At 40.0% G+C, this 23,392-nt stretch overlaps 1 protein-coding gene across 1 annotated transcript; it reads left to right on the top strand.

The window, feature by feature from the left end:
- Nucleotides 1-122: 122 nt before the first annotated feature.
- On the top strand, nt 123-22,197 carry arfgef2 (ADP-ribosylation factor guanine nucleotide-exchange factor 2 (brefeldin A-inhibited)). Its single transcript, XM_043224666.1, is given in 40 exon segments — nt 123-479; nt 3,252-3,282; nt 4,182-4,305; nt 4,724-4,754; nt 4,757-4,869; nt 5,757-5,936; nt 6,046-6,361; nt 6,491-6,640; nt 6,723-6,841; nt 7,217-7,350; nt 7,610-7,844; nt 7,997-8,096; nt 8,217-8,356; nt 8,669-8,777; nt 8,854-9,043; nt 9,124-9,235; nt 9,318-9,523; nt 9,611-9,695; nt 9,826-9,997; nt 10,079-10,230; nt 10,460-10,588; nt 10,668-10,826; nt 11,498-11,645; nt 11,782-11,878; nt 11,973-12,013; nt 13,949-14,118; nt 14,256-14,407; nt 14,546-14,718; nt 14,817-14,977; nt 15,059-15,189; nt 15,268-15,397; nt 16,458-16,593; nt 16,832-16,970; nt 17,553-17,610; nt 17,793-17,907; nt 18,659-18,798; nt 18,952-19,123; nt 19,225-19,363; nt 19,724-19,841; nt 20,609-22,197. Coding segments are annotated over 40 exon segments (5,541 nt in total). The 5' UTR covers nt 123-313; the 3' UTR covers nt 20,777-22,197.
- Nucleotides 22,198-23,392: the final 1,195 nt, after the last annotated feature.

Here is a 23,392-nt window from a genome sequence, read left to right as displayed (position 1 = left end):
TTAAATGAATGAATATATGGGTGAACACGCTGTTTAAAATGCATCCTTTTTTTCCACCTGCGAGCGTGCACTAAACACACGTCCCATTCATTTCCACCTTCCGCGCGCTGAATGTACACATCAGTGTAAGCGCCTGTTGGTCACGTGACGTGACGCGCGGCCAACATGGCGACGCAGTGCTGAGATAGCAGCGTCCAACCGAACCAGCGACAACATCGGCCCGCTCCAGTCACCCTCACACACCCCTGCCGAACCGCGGGGAACGGGCCGGCGATGACGGCCTGACGGACTGCTTCAACACGTCGACCGAGAGATGAAAGAACAGGAAGAGCTGGAAACCCGTCGACAGCATACGCAGACAGAAAGCCTGAGCACCAAGAGCATGTTTCTGTCTCGGGCGCTGGAGAAAATCCTCGCGGATAAGGAGGTGAAGCGGAGCCAACACAGCCAGCTGCGCAAGGCCTGTCAAGTGGCGCTGGGTGAGCTTCTTTCATTCGTTACCTGTCAGGCCTCAAACACACCACCGGGGTCCTCCTCTGTCCCCTTATATCCTAAATGAACGTTAAAGTCTGGTTAGCGCGCTAGCGTCATTCAAGCACGCTTCGGTATCGGGAACCCGTTGTATCATGTTGCGTTAAGTTGACATTGTCATGCCTTCCATCGGCTATATAACGTTACGTTATTATGAATGAGATGTTGGCAGCCGAGTAAATGACATGTCTGGGTGTCCGGCACCTCTTGTTTTGGTTGTCCCGGGTTAGCATGTGTTAGCTGGAATCAACTGCTGTCGGACAAGCTACACATTTTTGTTGCTGTTATATCGGCTTTGACAGATTGGTGATTTATGGCTCCCCTATCGATTAAAGATCGCTCACTGATTCTCAGAATCGATCAGTATTGAGAGTAACATCTTAAAGCAACAGTTCACTCTAAAACTAAGATGGTTTGCTCTCGTTCAAAATTGTTGTCTTGATTCGTCACCATTAATTTTTATTGCGTCTTTCATTGACGTTAAATGGTGACTTGAGGCTTTTTGCCTCTAGCATTGGGCCTATTTTACTTTGATTAATAAATAAAAATTCTGTCTCATCCTAAAGATGGCATTTTGTGCTGTTGTACAAAATAAAGTGAAGAATGTTGGTAGCCAGATTGTTTTGGTTACCATTGACTTCCATTGTGTGGACACAAAAAGGGGTGAGCAAATAATCCCCAGAGTGTCCAAGAGCTATCCTATTAATGTGATGATTTTTTTTTTTAGTGACTTGTATGAGTAACGTTAGCTGCTCACTTTCTTTTTATTTAATAACTACCTGGAATATCCATCCCTCTTTTTGTGTGCAAGCTGGATATGCAGGTTAGACTCATTTGACTTGTCCCGCCTGCGCTGCATTACTTATTTACAAACTTGATGAGCGCATGTTGAGAATGGAGGATCTAGTTTCTTAGTGAGCTTTTCCAAACTCTAACCTTTGCCCTGAAGTGTCAATCTGAAAAAGAAAAAAAAAAACCCTATGTATTTCATTCTAATCTTCTGATGGTCTTTTGGTATGTTTGAAGTTTGAAAAGCCTGTAGTGTTCAGACATTGGTAATGCAACTTCCTAGTGGGTTTGTTTGAATGCTCTCAGAAGCACGTCATTCAAACAGACACTCCCTCATTACCCTGTCATGTGAGTGAATGAGGCTGATTAACATACAGACTTATTTACACAGTCCACTGGCCACCCGGATGCACTGCTAGGCTATGGCTTAGTTTGCGGTGCTGCTTGGATACATATAACATTGTTGAGCATTACCAGATAAAAACATAGTTCGTAAAACGTGCATCTTATGAAATCTGTTGTTGCTTAACAGCAGTTTCCTGTACCTTCTTGTGAACAGTTGGCTGTCTGATAATGAATAAGGATTCATTTCTAGGTTCTTCTTGAATATCAGAGACACGGAGAACTGTATTAATATCACTTTAAGCATCTTGCTTATCCCAGTAACCTTGTTTATTCATTTCAAAGTAATGGTTCTACCAGAAAGTGAAATTATCATTTAAATATATTTTTTTTTTACGTGACGCTTTTTCTTCTGTGAATTATATCAAAGTGATACAACAGTTTTGTGTGAGAAATCCATACCGTCTCACACTGATAATTTTCACCTTCAGTGAGCCGTTAACTTCGTCGATCACTGAATCAGAGAGCTGAACTCGAGAACTAGATCTTTCCGTTTCGTGAATGAATCATTCAGACCTGAACCATATCGACCAATTCATTGAAAAAACACAGCATAAAGAACAATTTAATCACAAAAGCTGGATTTAGAGTGGGACAGCTGATCGGCTGGGCTGTTTATCAATCAACGTGAATGAATTAGTTATGCTAACAAGTGAGTTTAAGATTTGTAGCTGTGTATTTATAGGATTTTTGAGTCAGAATGAAAAAAATACTTGCTGTGAACAATGAAACGGGGTGTTTTCACGTGCATTTGTGCAGAGATTAAAGAATTTAATTTATCTGCAGTCCTTGGTGTCAGTCAGAATGCAGGAAATGTTTCAGGAATCATTGGGTTTAATATTCACAGGCACATATTCAGTGTTTCTAACTTTTATGCAGTTCAAGTCAGATGAAGTACTTTTATGGTCCTTTTTGAAGCTTGAAATGTCTGGTTCCTGGTAATTGTGATTGCATAAAAATAGAGCAATTAGCACCTTTTTTTCCTTTTTTGAAAATTGCTCTTTTTGTGTTTTTCACATGAGAAAAGCCTTACAGGTTATGGTTGCATGAGATTGAATAGATGACAGAATGTTCATTTCTGGATGAATTATTGCTCTAAATTTGAGCCCTTCAGGTATAAAGGTGCATACCACTCTACAAAGAGTCTCAGTACTTCTTTTAATGGAAATTGTAGATAAGAACATCCAGTACTGGATTATTGCTGCATCTTGCTGAGTTATTTTTATTATTAGGGATAGCGTGTGAATTTTTTGCTTTGGCAGTATTAAGGTGCATATTCCTTCTGTTGCGCTGTAAATGTAATTTCCTCCTCATCATCTGGATCACTTTGATGTCTTACTCAATGCATAATCTAAATACAAGAAATACATCCTTACAGCCTAATACTCTAATACCCTAATGTAAATGTAAATACCAAGACACTGTTGTAGTAGTTTCCTGAATTAACACTTGCTACGCTTTGTGACAAATATACCCGTGCTGATGTGTTAATTTCTCTCTCTCTCTTTTTCTCTGCTTTTTTTATATAGATGAAATCAAGCACGAACTGGAAAAGCAGAAGTAAGTTTACATCTCATTTACCAGCATGCACCATCCATGCAAATGTCTCCTGTGATCTACATTGATGTAACATTGTAAGGGGACATCGGATACCCATTTTCCAGAAGTTAGTACAGTTCTTTAGGGTCATGTCAACAAAATATCTAAAATTCTTCAATTGGACATATAAAATCATTCTTTTATCTCGTCAGAAACATCTCCTGATCCGTTTCGTTGCATGTCCCTTTAAATACCTATGAGCTATTGCTCACCCCGCCCCTCTCTGCTGTTTTTTTTTGTTTGTTTCTTTTGTTTTGTTTTTTTGTGTGTATTCGATTTTGCATTGCCATGAAAAATAAAACTGAGCCATTGCGTCCTCAGTGGCTCTGTTGTTGGGAGAAAATGAAGACTCTGGTTCACTTTTATATCCAACTACAAAACACCTAGATTGCCTACAAGGCATCATTGTTGCTACAGCTGCTTGAGAATGTAGAAAATGTCATATAACTTGACGGAAATATGCTAATATGGCACAGTGTTTAAAATTGAAACAAAGTTATAACTGAGACGGTTTAGATTTTGTGGGGATAATTTTTATTCATTGTGTAGGGGGGGGTTATGTCCACACACTGCTGAGACACATTTAAGTGCAAATACCATGCATTTTGCATCCGATGTCCCCTTCAAAAAAATGCTAGAAAAGAATGCTTGTTGTTTTTATGAAAATTCATTCTTCATTCTGAACCATCATGATTATGGGATTTCAGATACTGGTCGCATCCATTTCTATAAAAAGAAATGACATGAAGATGTTTTAAATGTTTCTTGCTGTGTGATATTCAGTGAATGAACTATGTTTCAGTGCATGGTTGTTTCTGTTTTTGTTTACTGACTTGTGTTGTGAATCTTGTGTGTTCCAGGGATGGCACGGTTGTTCCTCCCAGAGCCAATTACATTGAGGCTGACAAGTATGTCCTGCCTTTCGAGCTGGCATGTCAGTCCAAGTCTCCACGTATTGTCAGTACGTCTCTCGACTGCTTACAGGTACGCAGAGTTCTCATTCATATTGCAGTGCTTCATCATGCTCAACAGTGATGCATAAAACCTGATTTTTCACTTTAGTTTTCTGTTGCAAAATGTTTTGTTTTTTTATAACATGTGACTTAAATGTATTTGTTTAGAATCTGCACGAGAAAACTGATTACAAAATCACTAAGATCATGAAGCTTATACAAACCTGATAGTTATGACTACTGGAGGAATTCTAACACTGTGTGTGTGTGTGTGTGTGTGTGTGTGTGTGTGTGTGTGTGTGTGTTACACTGTAATACCTCCACACTAAGTACAAAACAGGATGGCGATATTTTTGATATTGACTACACTGTATGAACAACTGGATCTTCCATTCTTTTATTCATTCCACTCATTCATATTCTCTCTGACTTTTTTTTTTTCATCACAGAAACTCATTGCGTATGGGCACATCACGGGGAACGCCCTGACAGCGGAGCTCCAGGAAAGCGGTTGATTGACCGGCTGGTGGAGACCATCTGTAACTGCTTCCAGGGACCCCAGACTGATGAGGGGGTGCAACTACAGATCATTAAGGTAAAACAAGATAGGCGCTTCTTCATATTGAATTTCATATTCTATGGTTGATGTAATGTAAATGTGTGTTATGCAATATATTACATATACATACTCTACTGTTCAGAATTTGGGGTAATTTTTTTGTATTAATACTTTTATTCAGCAAGGATATTAGCATGATGCTTTAAATTGGTGACAATATAAAACAATTAAAAAACACATTGATTATGTTACATTATTACGTTTACCTATTTTTAATGGAAAGCAATGCTTTACTTATGGAAAGAAATGCATTGCTTATTTGAAAAAGTAGCTCAGATATTTCCCTCTACATTTAAAATGCTTTATTTTATTATCAACTTACTAAAAGTTGATGTAACTCTCATGACCTGTTAAATGTAAAAAACAAAAAAAAAAAAATTCAAATAAATGCTGTTTTGTTCATCCAAAAATAATATTAAGCTGCATAATGGTTTTCAACATTAATAAGAAAAATTAAGTAATACGTTGAAGAATATATATTAAAAAAATAATATATATGTAAATAAAATATATATTCAGCACCTACCTCAACAAAATCCAGCCATACAACTATGGATGACAAAACAATCATATATGTTGAGAAAATCATAATTACCTTACAACATTGCAACGTAAGCTGCGTATTTAAAGTACAAAGTCTTTTCTTTGATCCAAACCTAACTCTTATCATTTTAGATAAGCATGCAGTGTGAAAGATTTTCTTGTATTCTATTCTTTATAAACAAAGAATCAGCAGTAGGGAGTAGTAGTAGTTTACACAAAGAGCTGTCACTATTTGCCTGTGTAATGCTTTAAGACAAATTACCGTCATTGCATAAATTGCCATAATTTATTATTTCATAAAGCGATGTGTTACTCTTTAGGCTCTGTTGACTGCTGTGACTTCACCACACATAGAGATCCACGAGGGAACGATTCTCCTCACTGTCCGCACCTGCTACAACATCTACCTTGCCAGCCGCAACCTGATCAACCAGACCACGGCCAAGGCCACTCTCACACAGATGCTCAATGTCATCTTCACCCGTATGGAGAACCAGGCGGTTAGTACTCTGTTTAAATGAGAGGTGTCACCCTAGTAGAACTATGGGCGGCATTAAAGTTCGAATAAATCTTGGAAACTAGGTTTGAATTTCGAACGACTCGTTATAGGCTCTGGAAGCTCAGGAAGCAGAGAAGGAAAGACAACGTCTGCAGCTGCGCAATCCTTCTCCAGTATCCAGTAACCCTTCACCTGTGGCTCAAAACCCCTCCCCGACTCCTGGTCGGGGGTCTGGATCGCCATGGCTCGGACGAGCTCGCTCAGAACAGAACGGACCCCCATCCCCCTCTCTCAGCCCCCCTGGGGTCCCCTCCACTCCTTCCACCCCCCAGGACTCATCCTCCATCAACGGCCAGCCAGAAGAGACAAAGTCCGAGGAGGAGTTTGCCGCAGATAACCAGAGCACAAAGGAAATTGCACACCCAGGTACGGGGATCACTGGTGTCGGGATGTATGAGAAATGACTCCAAATTATAAGGTTCTGGCAATTTCCTGTTATCTTTCAGAAAGCAGTTTTGATGCACTTTATTTTATTTAATTTGACTGTTTTTAAAGATGAAGAGATTCAGGAGTCAGACCAGACGACTTCATCGGTGTCAGGAGGTGTTGAGGGAGAGGAGGCCCATCCTGAGACAGAAGCAGGCACCGAGGTTCAGGAAGAGACTGAGCCAGACAGTGGACTGGGAGATAGCTCTGTGGAAGGAGGTGTGTGACACTAAAGTAGTCGAATGTAGTTTTATGTGAAACTGTGACATAGTAGTTACTCCTGCAACTGTTTCTACCACAGGCTTAGATCAACATTCTGACTCAGAAACCAAAGTGCCGCCCCCTGTTGTTCGACTCGACCCACAGCAGATGAATGGAATGGTGGATGAACGTGGCTCAGAGTCCTCCACAGACATTCTGGTGTGTTTCTTACTTTACAAGTGAATGCACTTTAATTTGTTGACATACATGAGCATTCCTAACTGGGGGACCATAATTATTTAAAAACGAATACTCTTAGCTAATGAAAATGATTAAACTGAGCAAAAGTTGAGACATATTCTATCAATCAAAAAATTCTGAAAAAAGATCAAGATTTTCATAAAATTATTAAGCAGTAAAACGGTTATTTTGAGCAGCAAATCTGCATATTAGAGTGTACAAAATGGAAGTGTGTGTGTGTGTGTATATATATATTACGTATATATATTATGTATATATATATATATATATATGTGTGTGTGTGTGTGTGTTTGTACTTGTGGTCTGACAGTACTTTGTTTGTTTCCTGAACAGGATGCAGAAACCATCCAGGGCAGTCAGACAGCTGCTCGTTTCTCACACATCCTACAGAAAGATGCCTTCCTCGTGTTCCGCTCCCTCTGCAAGCTTTCCATGAAGCCCCTGGCTGATGGACCACCTGACCCAAAGTAAGAACCTGGAAAGGAAATTTATTTACAATACATGAAATGTGAGATGACAGGTCAGTCAAGCAAATATTTTTCAACTTATTTGATGTGAGTAAACGATGAATCGTGTCAGTAGTGTGATTGTAAAAAATGAGATGTTGCTGGAGGAGATCTGAGTGCTCTGCTTCCACAATCAACACTCTGTAGAACGATTTAGAATTAATGTGCCATTATTTAGAAATGTGTTCAGTTTCATGATGCTGTCATTTTTCATTTTCAGGTCCCATGAGTTGCGCTCTAAGGTGGTTTCCCTGCAGCTGTTGCTGTCAGTACTGCAAGGAGCTGGACCTGTTTTCCGAACCCATGAGATGTTTGTGAACGCCATCAAACAGTACCTGTGTGTGGCTCTCTCCAAAAATGGGGTCTCCTCTGTGCCTGAAGTATTTGAACTTTCACTTGCCATCTTCCTTACCCTGCTCTCCCACTTCAAAGTGCACCTTAAGATGCAGATTGAGGTAAAAAAAAAAAAAAAAAAAAAAATCAGATGTTCAGATACAGGCAGGATGTACAAACTTGACTACATTTGTATCTCATGGTCTTCAAAATTTGTGCTTGAGTGTATCAAATTAATTTTACAGACAAATATGAGTTTCCTTTTTTTGTTCAGGTGTTCTTCAGGGAGATCTTTCTAACAATCCTAGAGACGTCATCCAGCTCTTTCGAGCACAAGTGGATGGTCATTCAGACTCTAACTCGAATATGTGCAGGTTGGTGCTCCTCGGTGTACACTTACACACAACATGGACACAAATACACACAAACTTCTCACATATTATAGGCTCAGATATCAAACCTAATGGTGAATAAGTATGCTGCTCTTCTCCCAGATGCACAATGTGTGGTGGACATTTACGTGAACTATGACTGTGATCTCAACGCTGCCAATATTTTTGAGCGACTGGTAAATGACCTTTCTAAGATCGCCCAGGGAAGGAGTGGACAGGAGCTCGGCATGACTCCGTTACAGGTAGCAGTCATCATATTCGAACTATGCTCTACAAGGCGTGATATTATTTTTCGTTATATACAGCCTAGTAATTCATCATAAAAAAATAACATTTGTAACAGTGGCCAAAACAATATAGTAGAGACATCTCTAGTAAAAACAGGCGGCATGTTATTTAATATTACAGCATGTGATATGTACATTTTGAAAAATAATTGTAGAACAGTACAAAAAAAACAGGTAGATGATTCGCTGCAGTGAAAATCTTTCCCAGCCACACTGTTAGTGTGTAATAATTAATTCAGAGTTGATCAGTTAATGATTCATTTGCAGGAGCTGAGTTTGAGAAAGAAAGGGCTGGAGTGTCTGGTGTCCATTTTGAAGTGCATGGTGGAATGGAGCAGAGACATGTACGTCAACCCCAACCTGCAGGCCAACCTTGGTAAGATGACGCTGAGATCTGTTCTAATCGTCTGTATCATCAGAATTGTTTAAGTCAAGACTGTGTTGCTCTGCAGGTCAAGAACGTCCAGCAGAGGGCGACAGTGCGGATGGGAAGCTCCATGAGAACCTTTCCTCTCGCAGAGATAGTGTGAGCTCTCTGGACTCCACTGTGTCGTCTGGAGTTCAGCAATCCCAGCCGGATCACCCCGAGCAGTATGAGGTCATCAAGCAGCAGAAAGAGATCATTGAGCATGGCATTGAGCTGTAAGCTATCTTTTTTTCGTTGTAGTTTCTTTATTTTTTTCTTTCAGAGTTTTCTTTGACCGTTTCTGTGTTTCTTAAAGGTTTAACAAGAAACCAAAAAGGGGATTGCAGTACCTGCAGGATCAAGGCATGCTGGGAATCACACCAGAGGACATTGCACAGTTCTTGCAGCAGGAGGAGCGACTAGACACAGTAAGTTCATGCTTTTTTTTTTTTTTTTTTTTTCAGACATGGATACATTAGTGCACTTAGACTTAGGCTCTGTTGTGATCAGACTCAGGTGGGCGAGTTCTTGGGAGAGAATGTGAAGTTTAACAAAGAAGTGATGTACTGCTATGTGGACCGGCTGGACTTTTGTGGCAAAGACTTTGTGTCAGCGCTCCGTGCCTTCCTGGAAGGCTTCAGGCTTCCAGGTGAAGCCCAGAAAATTGATAGGCTCATGGAGAAGTTTGCCGCCCGATACCTGGAGTGCAATCAAGGGTAAGTTCTATCGTCTGAGAGAGAGTTGTATATTTGTTATGCTTGCTGAGGGTTGTGTTTGTGCTGACTCGATGTGTTTCTCTGTAGGCAGACTCTGTTTGCCAGCGCAGACACAGCTTATGTTCTGGCCTACTCCATCATCATGTTAACCACCGACCTGCACAGTCCACAGGTCCACTGCTCATTTTTTGGCTCACTTATCTCCCTTCTGTATATTTAAATTCGCTGAGAGACCTTGGCAACTATGAGCTTGCATGTTTTGATTTCCATGAAATATAATTTTTTTTTTTCTCTCTCTTCAGGTGAAGAACAAAATGACGAAGGAGCAGTACATAAAAATGAACCGTGGAATTAATGACAGTAAGGACCTGCCCGAGGAGTATCTCTCCTCAATCTACGATGAAATTGCAGGAAAAAAGATTGCTTTGAAAGAGAGCAAAGAATACTCCATCACTCCCAAATCCAGTAAACAGAGTAAGAGCCGCTCAACAAAATACCTGCAATTTCCTTTGATGTAATTGAAAGGCAACTCAAGCTGTTTGTCTTTCCCTTTAGATGTAGCCAATGAGAAACAGAGAAGGCTGCTGTATAACATGGAGATGGAGCAAATGGCCAAAACGGCTAAAGCTCTGATGGAGGCTGTAAGTCATGCTCAGGCTCCCTTCTTCAGCGCCACTCACCTAGAGCACGTCCGGCCCATGTTCAAGGTAATGGCACACGTCCAATGCTAACCGAGTACTGGAACAGAAAGTCATTGTTAGGTCAAAAGGATCATGAGCAGGTCATGGAGGAGACATGATCTGATACTGTTCCAGGATGTTGTGGTTTCACACATCAATCTGTAAAGGTTGAAAGGAAGTTAAACTTTGAAAGTATGTTATCTGTGGGTTCAGTTTTCAGTATGTATGTCTCTGTGATTTGATGTATGTAAAACAGCTAGCCTGGACTCCTCTGTTGGCGGCATTCAGCGTAGGACTCCAGGATTGTGACGATCAGGACGTGGCATCTCTTTGTCTGGAGGGCATCCGATGTGCAATCAGGATCGCCTGCATCTTCAACATGCAGGTTTGTGTTTTTACCCTTTTCATGTGACAAATCGTTCTCCAATTTTTTTTTGTAATTAGTTCTTGCTTATTTTTCACAGTTGGAGAGAGATGCCTACATCCAGGCCTTGGCCCGGTTTACACTGCTCACAGCTAGCTCAAGTATCACAGAGATGAAGCAGAAGAACATTGACACCATAAAGACTCTCATCATGGTTGCCCACACTGATGGAAACTACTTGGGAAACTCCTGGCATGAGGTGGGCACCAGTGCATGTGAATAGAGTTGAGCGTAGTGTCCTCAAAGTGTGCTGTAATTACACTGTTTTCCATTAAAGGTTTAGTTCACTCCTGAATTAACATTTCCTGAAAATTTAGAAAACGATTTTTCTTTATATAGTGCACTTTAATGTATATCAGTAGGTTGAGGGTTCACATTGCAGTTTCAGTGCAGCTTCAAATTTTTCCTCAAATTTCGTCCCAAAAGCTTCAGACAAAATTGTTTTACACATGTGACTCTGTAGCATGTGAAGTCGAGCTAGTTCAAGACAAGCATTTGTAATTAAAAATTAGATACAATGTATAATTGTATGATTTGTGTAGGGCTCTTTGGAGCTGCATTGAAACTGCAATTTGGTCCTTGGTGAAATTTTTCTCAAAAGCATCAGTTTCTTTTTGACTCGGATGACATTTTATTTTGGAAATTTTAATTCTGGAGTGATCTAATCCTTTAAAAGAAATGTAGAATGCATAGTAGAAAACTAGCCTGAAACATTTTTAATCTCACTCCAGACCAAAAGGTCATCCAGGTTATGTTAAGCCCTGCAAAGTCGTGCAACTCAACTCCGCTGGTGGGCGTAAACCCCTTTCTCTCCTCCAAAACTATTGAGTTTCTTTCCAGCCTCTACACATCTGCCTGCTCTTTGTTTAGATTCTGAGGTGTATCAGTCAGCTGGAGTTGGCCCAGTTGATTGGGACAGGAGTGAAGACGCGTTATATCTCCGGTGTGGTCCGGGACCAGGGAGGCAGCATAAAGGGCTTCCCATCAGGGGGAGAGGAATTCATGCCCCTCGGCTTAGGTAGGCCATTGTATGACTGCAGTTAATAGCTCATGGATACAGCCGGCATATTCAGTCTGTTTATTGTTTGTTTACTGGTGTATGTGTGTGGATGATGTCCCTTATGGAGCAAAACAATATTATTGGTGTCCTGCAGGTACTCTGGTTGGAGGTCCAGACAAGCGTCAGATGGCTCATATCCAGGAGTCAGTGGGGGAGACCAGCTCTCAGAGTGTAGTGGTGGCTGTGGACAGGTGCATTGAAATCACAGGACAATACAAACATACAGTGCTGCTCTTACTGTTTATGCTTCCTTGTCTGACCTTCCTTCTCTCTTTTGTGTGCCAGAATCTTCACTGGATCCACCAGGCTTGATGGAAATGCAATTGGTAGGGTTTTTGTTCAAATGCAGCGACATTAGTAATTTTTTTGTTGTTGTTTTATCGTATATTTGAAACGTATACACTACCGTTTAAAGGTTTGTGGTTGGTGAGGTTTTTTTTTATAAGAAATATATGCAATCAAAATACAGTGAAACTGTAATATTGTGAAATATTATGTCACAGAGTCAACGATGGTCTGAATGTCACGGCACAAACTTACAAGTAAAGTAAACAAGTAAACTGACATAAAAAATAGGTGATGAATGTTTCCCAGTGCTGCAAATGCTAGGGGTTTTCATGTATAGACCGGTTCAGTTGTAGCTGTAAAACATTATTAATAATTAGCATGGTTTTCCCCAGGAATTATATGGTTTGGAGTAGCAGTTGTGAGTTTGTGAAGAATATGGTCTATATTTAACATTATATAAAAACTCTTTGTTCTGTAGCATTATGTAATATGAATATGAAAAAATGCCTAAATATATGGTGTTGCTAAATAAGGATTATTTCTGCTACAAGGATGTGAGTTTGTATATGTCACACTACACTTACTAACTGGAAAATATAGCTTTTACTGGGAAAACAAAAACACTATTATGAAAAAAGTTGCTGTCACTACTGAAAAGTGTAGCTAGGTTGTTTGTGTTGTAAGTTATTCCCCAGCACTGTTTCAAAGCTTATCTGTGTGGGTTGATTATGTGGAAATGGATATATTTAATATCTCAGGTAAACTAGATTCTGTTTTGGGCTTCTTCTTTTTTTCTTAGCAAGAGGTTAAGAGGAACGGCTCCATTCTTAACTGATTTTCCATTGCCCATGAAGCTAACAATATGTTATGTTTTTAAGTGGGAGTCCATGGTATTACCCTTCTCACCGTAGGTAGTTTCTTTTTCTTATGGTTTTATTTATTTAGTCCATTACATCATAAGGAAGTGACTTAAAAGGTATGTTTTGTTCTGTCTGTATTGCTTTTGGATTTCTGTTAAACAGGGTTGCCAAGTCCAGGTTTTTTTTTTTTTTTTTTTTTTGGACTGAAATGGTTGTATTTATTTTCAATTCAACCAATGATGTAACTATGCTAGATTATGGGTTTTTGAGGGACGGCTCTGGTTTAGCTCCTTTATGAAAACAGATGTGCGTTTCATGACTCTATATAGTCACCTTTGAAGTAAAGATTGCGTGTAATGCACTTTAAAATATGTATTTTAGCTTTGGGAGTGGCATGTTTTAAGTTTTGATATGATTTTGATCAAGTTCTGGGATTGGTATTCTTTTGATTGGCCATAGGGCTATTTTTTGTTGTCTTTTTTAACACAAACCTGGCAACCAAGCTGGTAAGCACCTGGAAAACGGAATAGTGATTTTTCTCCCCTATTGTAATGTAGATCAGGAAATTCTTGATTTTTTTGACATTAGGGTTCGTTTCAGCAACAAACAAACAAAAAGTCATATCAACTGTCCATTTTATTTTCATTTTGACCTTTGAGGGGGAAAAAACTTGAATTGAATTTACGTGCTTTTGTGACTCATCAACTGTGAAGTCACGAACTTTACAAACTTCCCTAATCTGTGTAATGGATCCATGATGAAGCTTCTCTTTGATGAAAGATAATAAGAGCTATTAAAGACTTTTTTTCTGTAATATTTATGTAATAATTGCTACATGTTTTGGTTGTAGGTGTATAAATGGCTGAAAATGATCAGGCTGTTTGGGTGGACATAGTTTATTTGGTTGTTTTATCTGTTCCAACCATTAGGTGACTTCCACCCAAAATGGCTCCCTGGACTGACTCACTTTCTTCCAAAACTACGTTGATTTACTTTCGCACATATACTCTATGTTCTAAGCAAATGTGTTCTGCCAGTAGACAATGTAGATAATGCATTTGGGGCAAAATGTGTCTTACAATCTGTTAATTGTAAACTCTGCTCCATCTCCAGTTGACTTTGTGCGTTGGCTCTGTGCGGTGTCCATGGACGAATTGGCTTCTGCTCACCAGCCACGCATGTTCAGTCTGCAGAAGATAGTGGAGATCTCCTACTACAACATGAACCGCATCCGTTTGCAGTGGTCACGCATTTGGCAGGTCATCGGAGATCACTTCAACAAGGTCTGTAGCCTTACCTAAAGGTGCAGTCAAATTTCGCTAATGTGACCGCACTTTCAAGCTTCTAGTGAAATGTTTTTTCCGTATTTAATAAATCGGTAAAACAGCTGTTTGATTGTGTTTGATTTCTGATTTAACAGGTTGGTTGTAATCCAAATGAGGATGTGGCCATCTTTGCTGTGGATTCCCTGAGACAACTCTCAATGAAGTTTCTGGAGAAAGGAGAGCTTGCCAATTTCCGCTTCCAGAAGGACTTTTTAAGACCATTTGAACACATCATGAAGAAGAACCGGTGAGTTGAGGAGAGTTAGAAATGTAATTGATTGGAGAGATAAAGAAATGATCACTTTTATTGATCATGCAACCCTACCACTGGCTCTTGTCATCTTTGAAGCCATGCATTTTCTATACAACTTCATGTATTTTAAAGGTCGCCCACTATCCGGGACATGGTGATACGATGTGTGGCCCAGATGGTCAACTCCCAGGCTGCTAATATTCGCTCTGGCTGGAAGAACATCTTCTCTGTGTTCCATCAAGCAGCGTCAGATCATGACGAGAACATTGTGGACCTAGCGTTTCAAACCACAGGACACATTGTTAGTAAGTACACTAAAAAGCACACTATTTTAAAACTTTCTTCCTGAACATTTAAAAACAAAACATCATTCTTATCCTTCATATCCTTTGTTTCCTTACAGTGAATACATTTCAGCAGCATTTTGCCGCAGCCATCGACTCTTTCCAGGATGCGGTCAAGTGTTTGTCAGAGTTTGTGTGTAACGCTGCATTTCCTGACACCAGCATGGAAGCCATCCGGCTCATCCGTCACTGTGCTAAATACGTGTCTGACAGGCCTCAGGTGAGTGCTGTCACCTCAGCCTTTGTTACCCATGACGACAGAGCTTCAAAAATTACATTGTGTCACTCTTCCCCTTTCCAGGCACTGAGGGAATACACTAGTGATGACATGAATGTGGCCCCTGGTGACCGTGTTTGGGTGCGAGGCTGGTTCCCCATCCTGTTTGAGCTGTCCTGCATCATCAACCGCTGCAAGCTAGACGTCAGGACCAGGTGGGTCCTCATCTTCATTTCCATACAAACAGATGATGTGGATGTTTGGAGTTTATTCTGAGAGGGTTTGTCTTGCAGGGGGTTGACTGTTATGTTTGAGATCATGAAGAGTTACGGACACACCTTTGAGAAGCACTGGTGGCATGACCTCTTTCGGATCATCTTCCGAATATTTGACAACATGAAGCTCCCTGAGCAGCAGACTGAAGTGAGTAGTAATCACAACCTATCTAGAGAGTAACTCAACTGTATTCAAAATAGCTTGTCCAATAACAGGCCACTTGTTTACCACCAATAAAAGATAAAAAGTTACATCACTGATATTGTCACATTATTTTATGCCTGCAACCTTTGAACTTCGCTATCTGAAGTAATAATCAAAGATGCTTCATGAACATGCTTATTAGAGTAGTGGCACTGGGAAGTCTGATTCATGTCATGTCCAGTGTGTTCATTTTAATTAACAAAAGCTTTTCAATTTGGCTACATAAATGTAGATTTTAATATTTTGTATGTATTTATTAGTGCTATCAACTAATTTATTTGCATCCAAAATATATATTTTTGTTTGCATAATATGAGTGTGTACACTGTGTATTATTTTGTGTGTGTGTGTGTTATATATATTATATATTATATATATAAATACACACATGCTTGTATACATTTAAGAAAAATGTTATGTTTACATATTTAATATGTGTATAATATTATAAAAGTAAATGCATGTGTTTTTTGTTAACATATACATGCGTGTGTGTATACATAATAAATTAACACAGCACACATACATGTATTATGCAAACAAATCTTAGATGTGATTCATCATTTGACAGCACTAGTATTTATCTAATTTGAGTATTTGCACGGATGCTACGTACATGCAGCATGGGCTTTTTTTCAGATTGAACCATTTCAAAATTAAGTAAAAACAAAATGGTCGGACTTTCACTATGTAAAATCATAAACAAACCAAAAACAGCAAATGTGCTGAACACAGATTCACTCTCTGACAGCAGGTGGCGCTTATGGGACAGCAGAGATCTTAGGTTACTGCTGTAAACAAAACAACTCTGTGTAATGAATAATAAAGTAGTGTTTATAAGCACAAAGGCAGGATGAAAAGAATGAGCTGCAGTCATGTGTAGGTTGTAGCTTTATTTTTCCAGCTATATTGGCTAATAAATCATAAGGCTTAGAAAATGTCTTGATCCCACATTGTAAAATAAGATGAAAGCATGTTTTTTTTTTTTTTTTTTTTTTCATAGAAAACCGAGTGGATGACAACGACATGTAACCACGCCCTCTACGCTATCTGTGACGTGTTCACGCAATTCTACGAGCCTCTCAGCGAGGTGCTGCTGGCCGACGTTTTTGCCCAGCTGCAGTGGTGTGTGAAACAAGGTGGGGATTTCGCTCATCTGTTGCTCTAATCATGAGGGAGAGTTTAGGAATTTTAAGACACTGCCCTGCTACTTGCTGGACTTCATTCCAGATGGACATTTCAAATGTGACGCCTACACATGTCACATTTGGAGAAACATATTGGCCCTGTGGGTGGTACTGTTTTAAATCAGCAGGGTGTGGTAAAACAGGGAAAGTGTTGGTGTCTTACACTCACAGCTCCGCCTCTGTTTTTTAGACAATGAGCAGCTGGCACGCTCAGGCACAAACTGTCTGGAGAACCTGGTGATCCTGAACGGGGAGAAGTTCAGTCCGGAGGTGTGGGACGTCACCTGCGCCTGCATGCTGGATATCTTCCAGACCACCAGCCCTCATGCGTACGACACTCATGCACACCACCATCTGTTTCGATGACACTTAACGGCCTTCCTTCTGGATGTGTTTTGATGAGTTGTCAATCGATCTCTAAAAAAATCAAATGGACAAAAACAATCCAATAAATGACTTGACATGCTAATCAATCGAAAAAATTCTAATCACACTTACGAATATATTTTGCATTTTCTGGCTAAATCTAAAAAATACTTCATATCATATATGTCACCCTGCACCACAAAACCAGTCTTTAGTCGCTGGGAGATATTTGTAGCAAAAACCTAAAACTACATTGTTTGGTTTATAAAATATACATTTTTATTTTATGGCAAAAATCTTTAGGATAAAATCCATGTACATAATTAGTGAATTTCCTATTATATATATATATATATATATAAGAACCTAAGCTTCCATAGATGTAGAAATTTCAGTTTATAGAAATTGCCACTTGTTACTGTTTTTTTTTGGTCCAGTATCACATATTATATATTGCAAATGACTGCTGATATTGAAATGGGAGGCTGTTCAGGCTCTGCTTATGAAATACTCTCTCAGTTTGGTTCTGACTTTGCTCTTAACAGCTTGCTGACATGGCGACCAGCTGGACAGGAAGAGGAGGTGGGAGAAGGGAAACACATGGTGAGATCACAATAACATAAATAAATTTTGCAAACACACACAAATAAGCCACAATCAAGCACCCATAAGCCTTTATTCTCTCATACATTGCGACACACCCACCATGCTTTGCTTGCTATTTATAGTGGGCATTTGCATATTAGGCTCTGATTTTCATATGCGTGTGTGTTTGTCTGTTTTAGGATGTTGAGGTTGATTCTCAGTCACAGAGCAGCTTTGAGAGGACTCTTTCAGAGAGAGGACACAGTCAGATGTCCACTGCTAGTGATGAAACATGGAAAGGAAAATCCCAAACCAGTACGTACAGCTGCAATGCAAAAGACTATTTTTTTTGTTTAATATGACCGCATTTTCCGGCGATTCTCAAACTATTTGTTTGAAGCAGTTGTAAGATTCAGTATTTCTAAAACGCCTCCTTTCCGTAAGCCTGCTTTGCTCTGGTTGGTCAGATGACCCAGTCTGTTGTGATTGGTCTTTTCATTTTCCGTTGGTCTTAGTACGCGATGTAACTAAAGAAGGAAAAATAAAAAGGGAAAAATATAGAGTTGGTGCTTATTACTAAAAAAAGTTCCATTTGACTAAAGAAAATCAAGGGGTTTTTTTGCTAAAATATCTATTACAAAGATGTTTTAATAGGATTTACTTTTGTACTGAGAGTTTCGAACCTAACCTCATGCTACACAGCTCGCTTATTTTGTCCAAAATATAAAGTCTGGTAAGCTGCTGAAGCCACACAAGAGTTTAGAGTTTCCACCAGCAGCCACATTCTCTTTGAACAATATAAGTTCTTCCTCTTTTAAAGCTGGCATGAAACGGAAAGCTCAGACCGACTTTTGTTCCCTATTGTTGACATTTATCCACGTGAATGTGGACAAAATCACATCCATATTGTGTTCACTTAATCACTGAGCATTGACAACGTATTGGAACAAAGATATTGCAGATATAATGGAGGCTGCTCTGAATGTGAAATGAAACGCTCATACCACTTTGCACCTCACCTTTCTTCGGTGAACTTTTAACATGCTGCTCTCTTACTCCGATCTAGGGGTCTCGGACCACAGGCTGTTTGCAGGGCTGCTTATAAAGTGCGTCGTACAGCTGGAGTTGATTCAAACCATAGACAACATTGTATTCTACCCGGCTACCAGCAAGAGGGAGGATGCAGAGAACATGGCGGCTGCTCAGGTGTGTTCACATAACCTCTGTTTATATATTACAACTAATTACTGTGAGATTGCAGCCTGTATGAGCAGCCCTTTATAGTGTTGATACCGTGGCTTAGTTGTAGCGTGCTAAATTTAAGTGTCTTTTGTTCTCTCTTTGTCTGTTTCCCAATAGCGCGATGCACTTGAGCAAGCAGACGGAGGAGAGACGGAGGCCGATCAGGGCATGTACAGACACCTGTCATCACAGCACCTCTTCAAACTGCTTGACTGCCTCCTTGAGTCCCACAGGTTTGCCAAGGACTTCAATTCAAACAATGAGCAGAGGACAGCTCTCTGGAGAGCAGGTCCGCACTCTTCCATTTCCTCGTTTTGTGGTAATGTCGTCATTTGTAGGAGACTGTCTTTTTTTTTTATTGTGCGTGTCTTTTATTAATCTTCCATGTAGGCTTTAAGGGGAAGTCGAAACCGAATCTTCTGAAGCAAGAGACCAGCAGTCTGGCCTGCAGTCTGAGGATCCTCTTTCGCATGTACTCCGACACGCAGCTGCAAGACTCCTGGCCAGACATCCAGACACGCCTGCTGCAGTGAGTGCAGTCGTCTGCCTCATTCATTAATCACGCTCGCTCACCAAGCTCAACACAAAGACGGCTGCTTTTATACAGTACAATCTGTGCACCTATTGTTAGAAGAAATTGCACTTGAGTTGATTCATTATTATTCTGTATTATTTTTGACATTATGAGCGTGATTCGAAAGCACTAAAAATATAGACGCTGCACTTGCTGGGTGCGTAATAATCAGATCGGTTTAAAAAAAGCAATAGGAACTGTTTTATTTAAAACATTGAGGGATGAGTCATATAATAAAGTTCTGATTTACATATGCTGTACGGAAAGTTATTGGGAGAGTAACAATATATATATTTGTGTGTGTGTTTGATTTAGGGTGTGTAGTGAAGCCCTGGCTTACTTCATCAGTCTTACCTCAGAGAGCCACCGAGAAGCCTGGACGAGTCTCCTACTGCTGCTCCTCACCCGGACACTCAGACTGCCTGATGACAAAGTAATAACATGCATAAACAAACACAGCCTCTCACTGAACCAGAACATGATGCAGGGCCCAGCATTTATTGGCTGTTTCTGTCTCAACAGTCAATAAATATTTCCTACCAGCCATGAAAAGTTTTTTTTTTTTTTTTTATTATTATTATTATTTATTTATTTATTTTTTTTAATTTGGAATATTCTATATATTTGGCACCATGTGCAGTTTATGATGTTACAGTTTTTTTATAAAGTAAGAGCCACGATGACACAGGTTCAACTTGATCAGATGGTTAAAGACAGTGTTCAACCCTCCAGCAGGGTTCAGACACTTTTATATTGTAAAATATTGACATGCTCCACGTAAGAGCAGTGTCCTTATTAACCATACAGGTGAGTCTGATCGTTAGCAAATGTGTGTTATTTCCTGTAGGAGAGACTCGTTTTGTATATCTCTCTTATCCTTCAGGGGTCTTTTATTACAGGAAGCACCGTGCTGAAACACCAGCTTGTCAGTGTGATGACCTTTATATGTAAAATAAACCTGCGCTATTACGCAGGCAATCTACCGCCGGCCCTGGGGATTTTCCTTGTCTATAACTGAAATACACTTTTCCATTCATCATTGTTCTGATAACACCAGGTTTTCCCAGAGGCACTCCACTCCTGATTGACACTGCTAAAATGTCTTTTTTGGAAAACCCCAACCATAAATAATTCACCCGAAAATGAAAATGACCCTCGATCCTTTTCTCAGAATGTCTAACATCGTCATCTCTCTTTCAGTTCAAGCCTCACGCCTCCTGCTACTACCACCATCTGTGTGAGATGATGCAGTTCGACCTCATTCCGGAGCTTCGCGCCGCTCTGCGGCGATTTTTCCTTCGTATCGGTTCAGTCTTCCACATCGCCGCTCCTGAACTGGGCAGAGCGCAGCCTTCGCCATCATCATAACGCGTATCAGAACTGGGAACACGGCTCAGAGATGAACTGGGGAGCAAGCGGGGCTGTGATGTGTATAAGCCTCTGCTGTGATCTGAAGGACTGTAGAGGAGCGCAGAATGACTGTGTGTGACTGTCCCATCCTTTCGCCTGCCGGTCCTGACTCATCTCCATCAGTTGCTCCCCTACGAGCGAACAGCACTGTGACCCAGCAGGGCGACGCTTCTGCTGTGTCATTCGTCCGTGTTGTTAGAGTCATGAGTCATATTTGTTTATTTTTATTTTGGCTTTCTTCAGGATGGCTGTGAAAATAATTTATTACCAGTACTGCTGTATATCTGGTTTCTGATTGTCTGTTGATTTCATCGTTTTGGCTTTCGTCCTATCTGTAAATTTTTGTCTGTTTTAAAGGCTGAAGAAAGATAGACGTACAGAAATGACATCATCCCCCTGTTATTAAGAGCTTGTTGAAGACACCCGATGTGCAATCAGCTTCCTCCAGTGAATAATGGTATATTTGTTAATGAGTTAAGGTTCAACAATGGCCCATTATCATCCTTTATTGATTCATTGTACAATTAAACAGTCATCTCTGATTTACAAAAAACATTCAAGCAACCCACAGAGGTTTTGGCATTTAAATGCTTTGAGGGAAAGGGCTTTAATTTGGTTTGGACGTGTTCACACTAAACTCCAAATTGTCTCAAGAAAGCAAAGGTTGCTTTCAAAGCATTTGGTGTTTATTTTACACGTGTCAATAGTTACGCTTTGTAATCCAGACCAGGCCCACGCTATCATTCCTTACATACCACAGATCATGCTCATTTGGTTTCCATCATATTCAAATTTATTATATTTTTTTTTTTTAGGTGTTCTTTCTTCTTATATATATTTATCATTGAAATCTTAAGACATCTAATGAATATTTAATTTTACTGCGTTAAAGTTTGCTTAAGTTTTTTTTTAAATATTACATTTTTGCAAGTGCTGTTCGCTCTTGATTTGGAGCTAGACTGAATCAGCAAGTTTACGTGATGGATGCCAGTCATAAAACAATTGAAGTGGGGGGAAACGGGAATACAAAAGTACCATATAATCCAGGTATATCTTCATTAAACCCGTGCAGCATATGACTTACTTGTGTATTACCAGTGCAGATTCAACTCCCGATTCATTTTCATTGAGTATGTATTTCATTCTTGAAGTGCATTTAAATATTTTCTGAAAAGCATTCCTTCCCTTGCAACTATGGATGTCTACTTTGCCTCCCTGGACACTGGGAGATATAAATATATATAGTATATGACGAAATACAATGTGTAAAGTTTTCATGTAAAATATACAGAATAACGTTCGACTCTATACATATTGTGATGTAATCTTACAAGCATTTGGTGAAGTAATCAATAAAGTTTGAATTCTGAACCATTGAATTTTCTGCCACCTGTACGTGTTGTTTTCAGTGAGGGGAACTGAGACGTTTCCCTTTACCGAATCTGAAGTTATCTTCTAACGATTTAATATGCTTGTACTGTAGTAACGTTTGTTCCTAAGGGTCTAGGAGTCTTCGCCATCACCATCATATGAAATTAAGCGTTTAATTGTATTAATAAAGCGAAGATTTGTACTCATTTACATGAACCACAGGGTGTCGCTGTCACGGTAGACGCGTCGCGCGCGTTTTGGGGTAACAAAGGTTACCATAGTAATTCCGCCACTCTTTGTTAGTGAGCCCAAACGGTTTACGGTTATTTAAAAACGTACATTAATAACGTCAGTTGAGCATACACGTCCAAATAGGTGTAGTTTCGTGAACAAAACTGCTAATTTAAGAGCACGTATGTAAAAGTTGCGAGTTTTAGTCTTAGTAGCAGTTACTTTGCACCGAATGGCGTTTTAAAACATAGCCGAGTGCTGCTTTTTAAATGATAACAGGCTTTATAACGACTTTGGAGCGAGTAAAGTAGTTACGCCATAAGCCAGCAAACTCGGTGCACATCTGATGTACGTGCTGTAATATATGAATAGGCCCTTAGTTGAAGAGCGGCTCTGAAGGGGCGGAACTCAGCCAGCGCCGCTGAACGCTCGGAGTACCGTGGCTGTGCTGACAGCGGCTCTGCACCGACCGCGCTCGGCTCGACGAGAAACACGCCGGCCATCGATCATGCGGGAGATCGGGAATTTGCCTTTCCAAATATCCGAGTAAGTACCAAAGGTCTGCGACGCGTTTCGAAACGGCAGCGTTATCTTTACACCCGCTTCTGAATGATTTCGCGTTTCCCCGTACGAGACAGTCCATCTTCCATGACGCTAGCTAACACGGCTAACTAGCCGAAGGGGGAAAGATTGACGTAGTTGGCTTGGATTTTACAGGAAATGCATTCTTGGCCAGCGAGAAGCATCAATTATACAGGGCTTTTTTTTATTAATTTGCTCTCTTGCGTGCATGTGGCGTTTCTCGTCAGGACTTAAATGCGTGCAGAAATCTATTAAACGTATTATTGCGCGCATTCGTTAAAAAAACATGAAGGGGTATTTAATTTTACTTACATGCGTAAATCGTTTATGCTAGTGGTGTGCTGCCCGGTAAAAAAGATTAAGAAACGCTATAATCATCTAAATCCAGTG

Source organism: Puntigrus tetrazona, chromosome 23 (assembly GCF_018831695.1).
Source record: "Puntigrus tetrazona isolate hp1 chromosome 23, ASM1883169v1, whole genome shotgun sequence".
Classification (NCBI taxonomy): domain Eukaryota; kingdom Metazoa; phylum Chordata; class Actinopteri; order Cypriniformes; family Cyprinidae; genus Puntigrus; species Puntigrus tetrazona.
The sequence above is the reverse complement of the archived record's forward strand: the minus strand, read 5'-3'. Positions and strand labels throughout refer to the sequence as shown.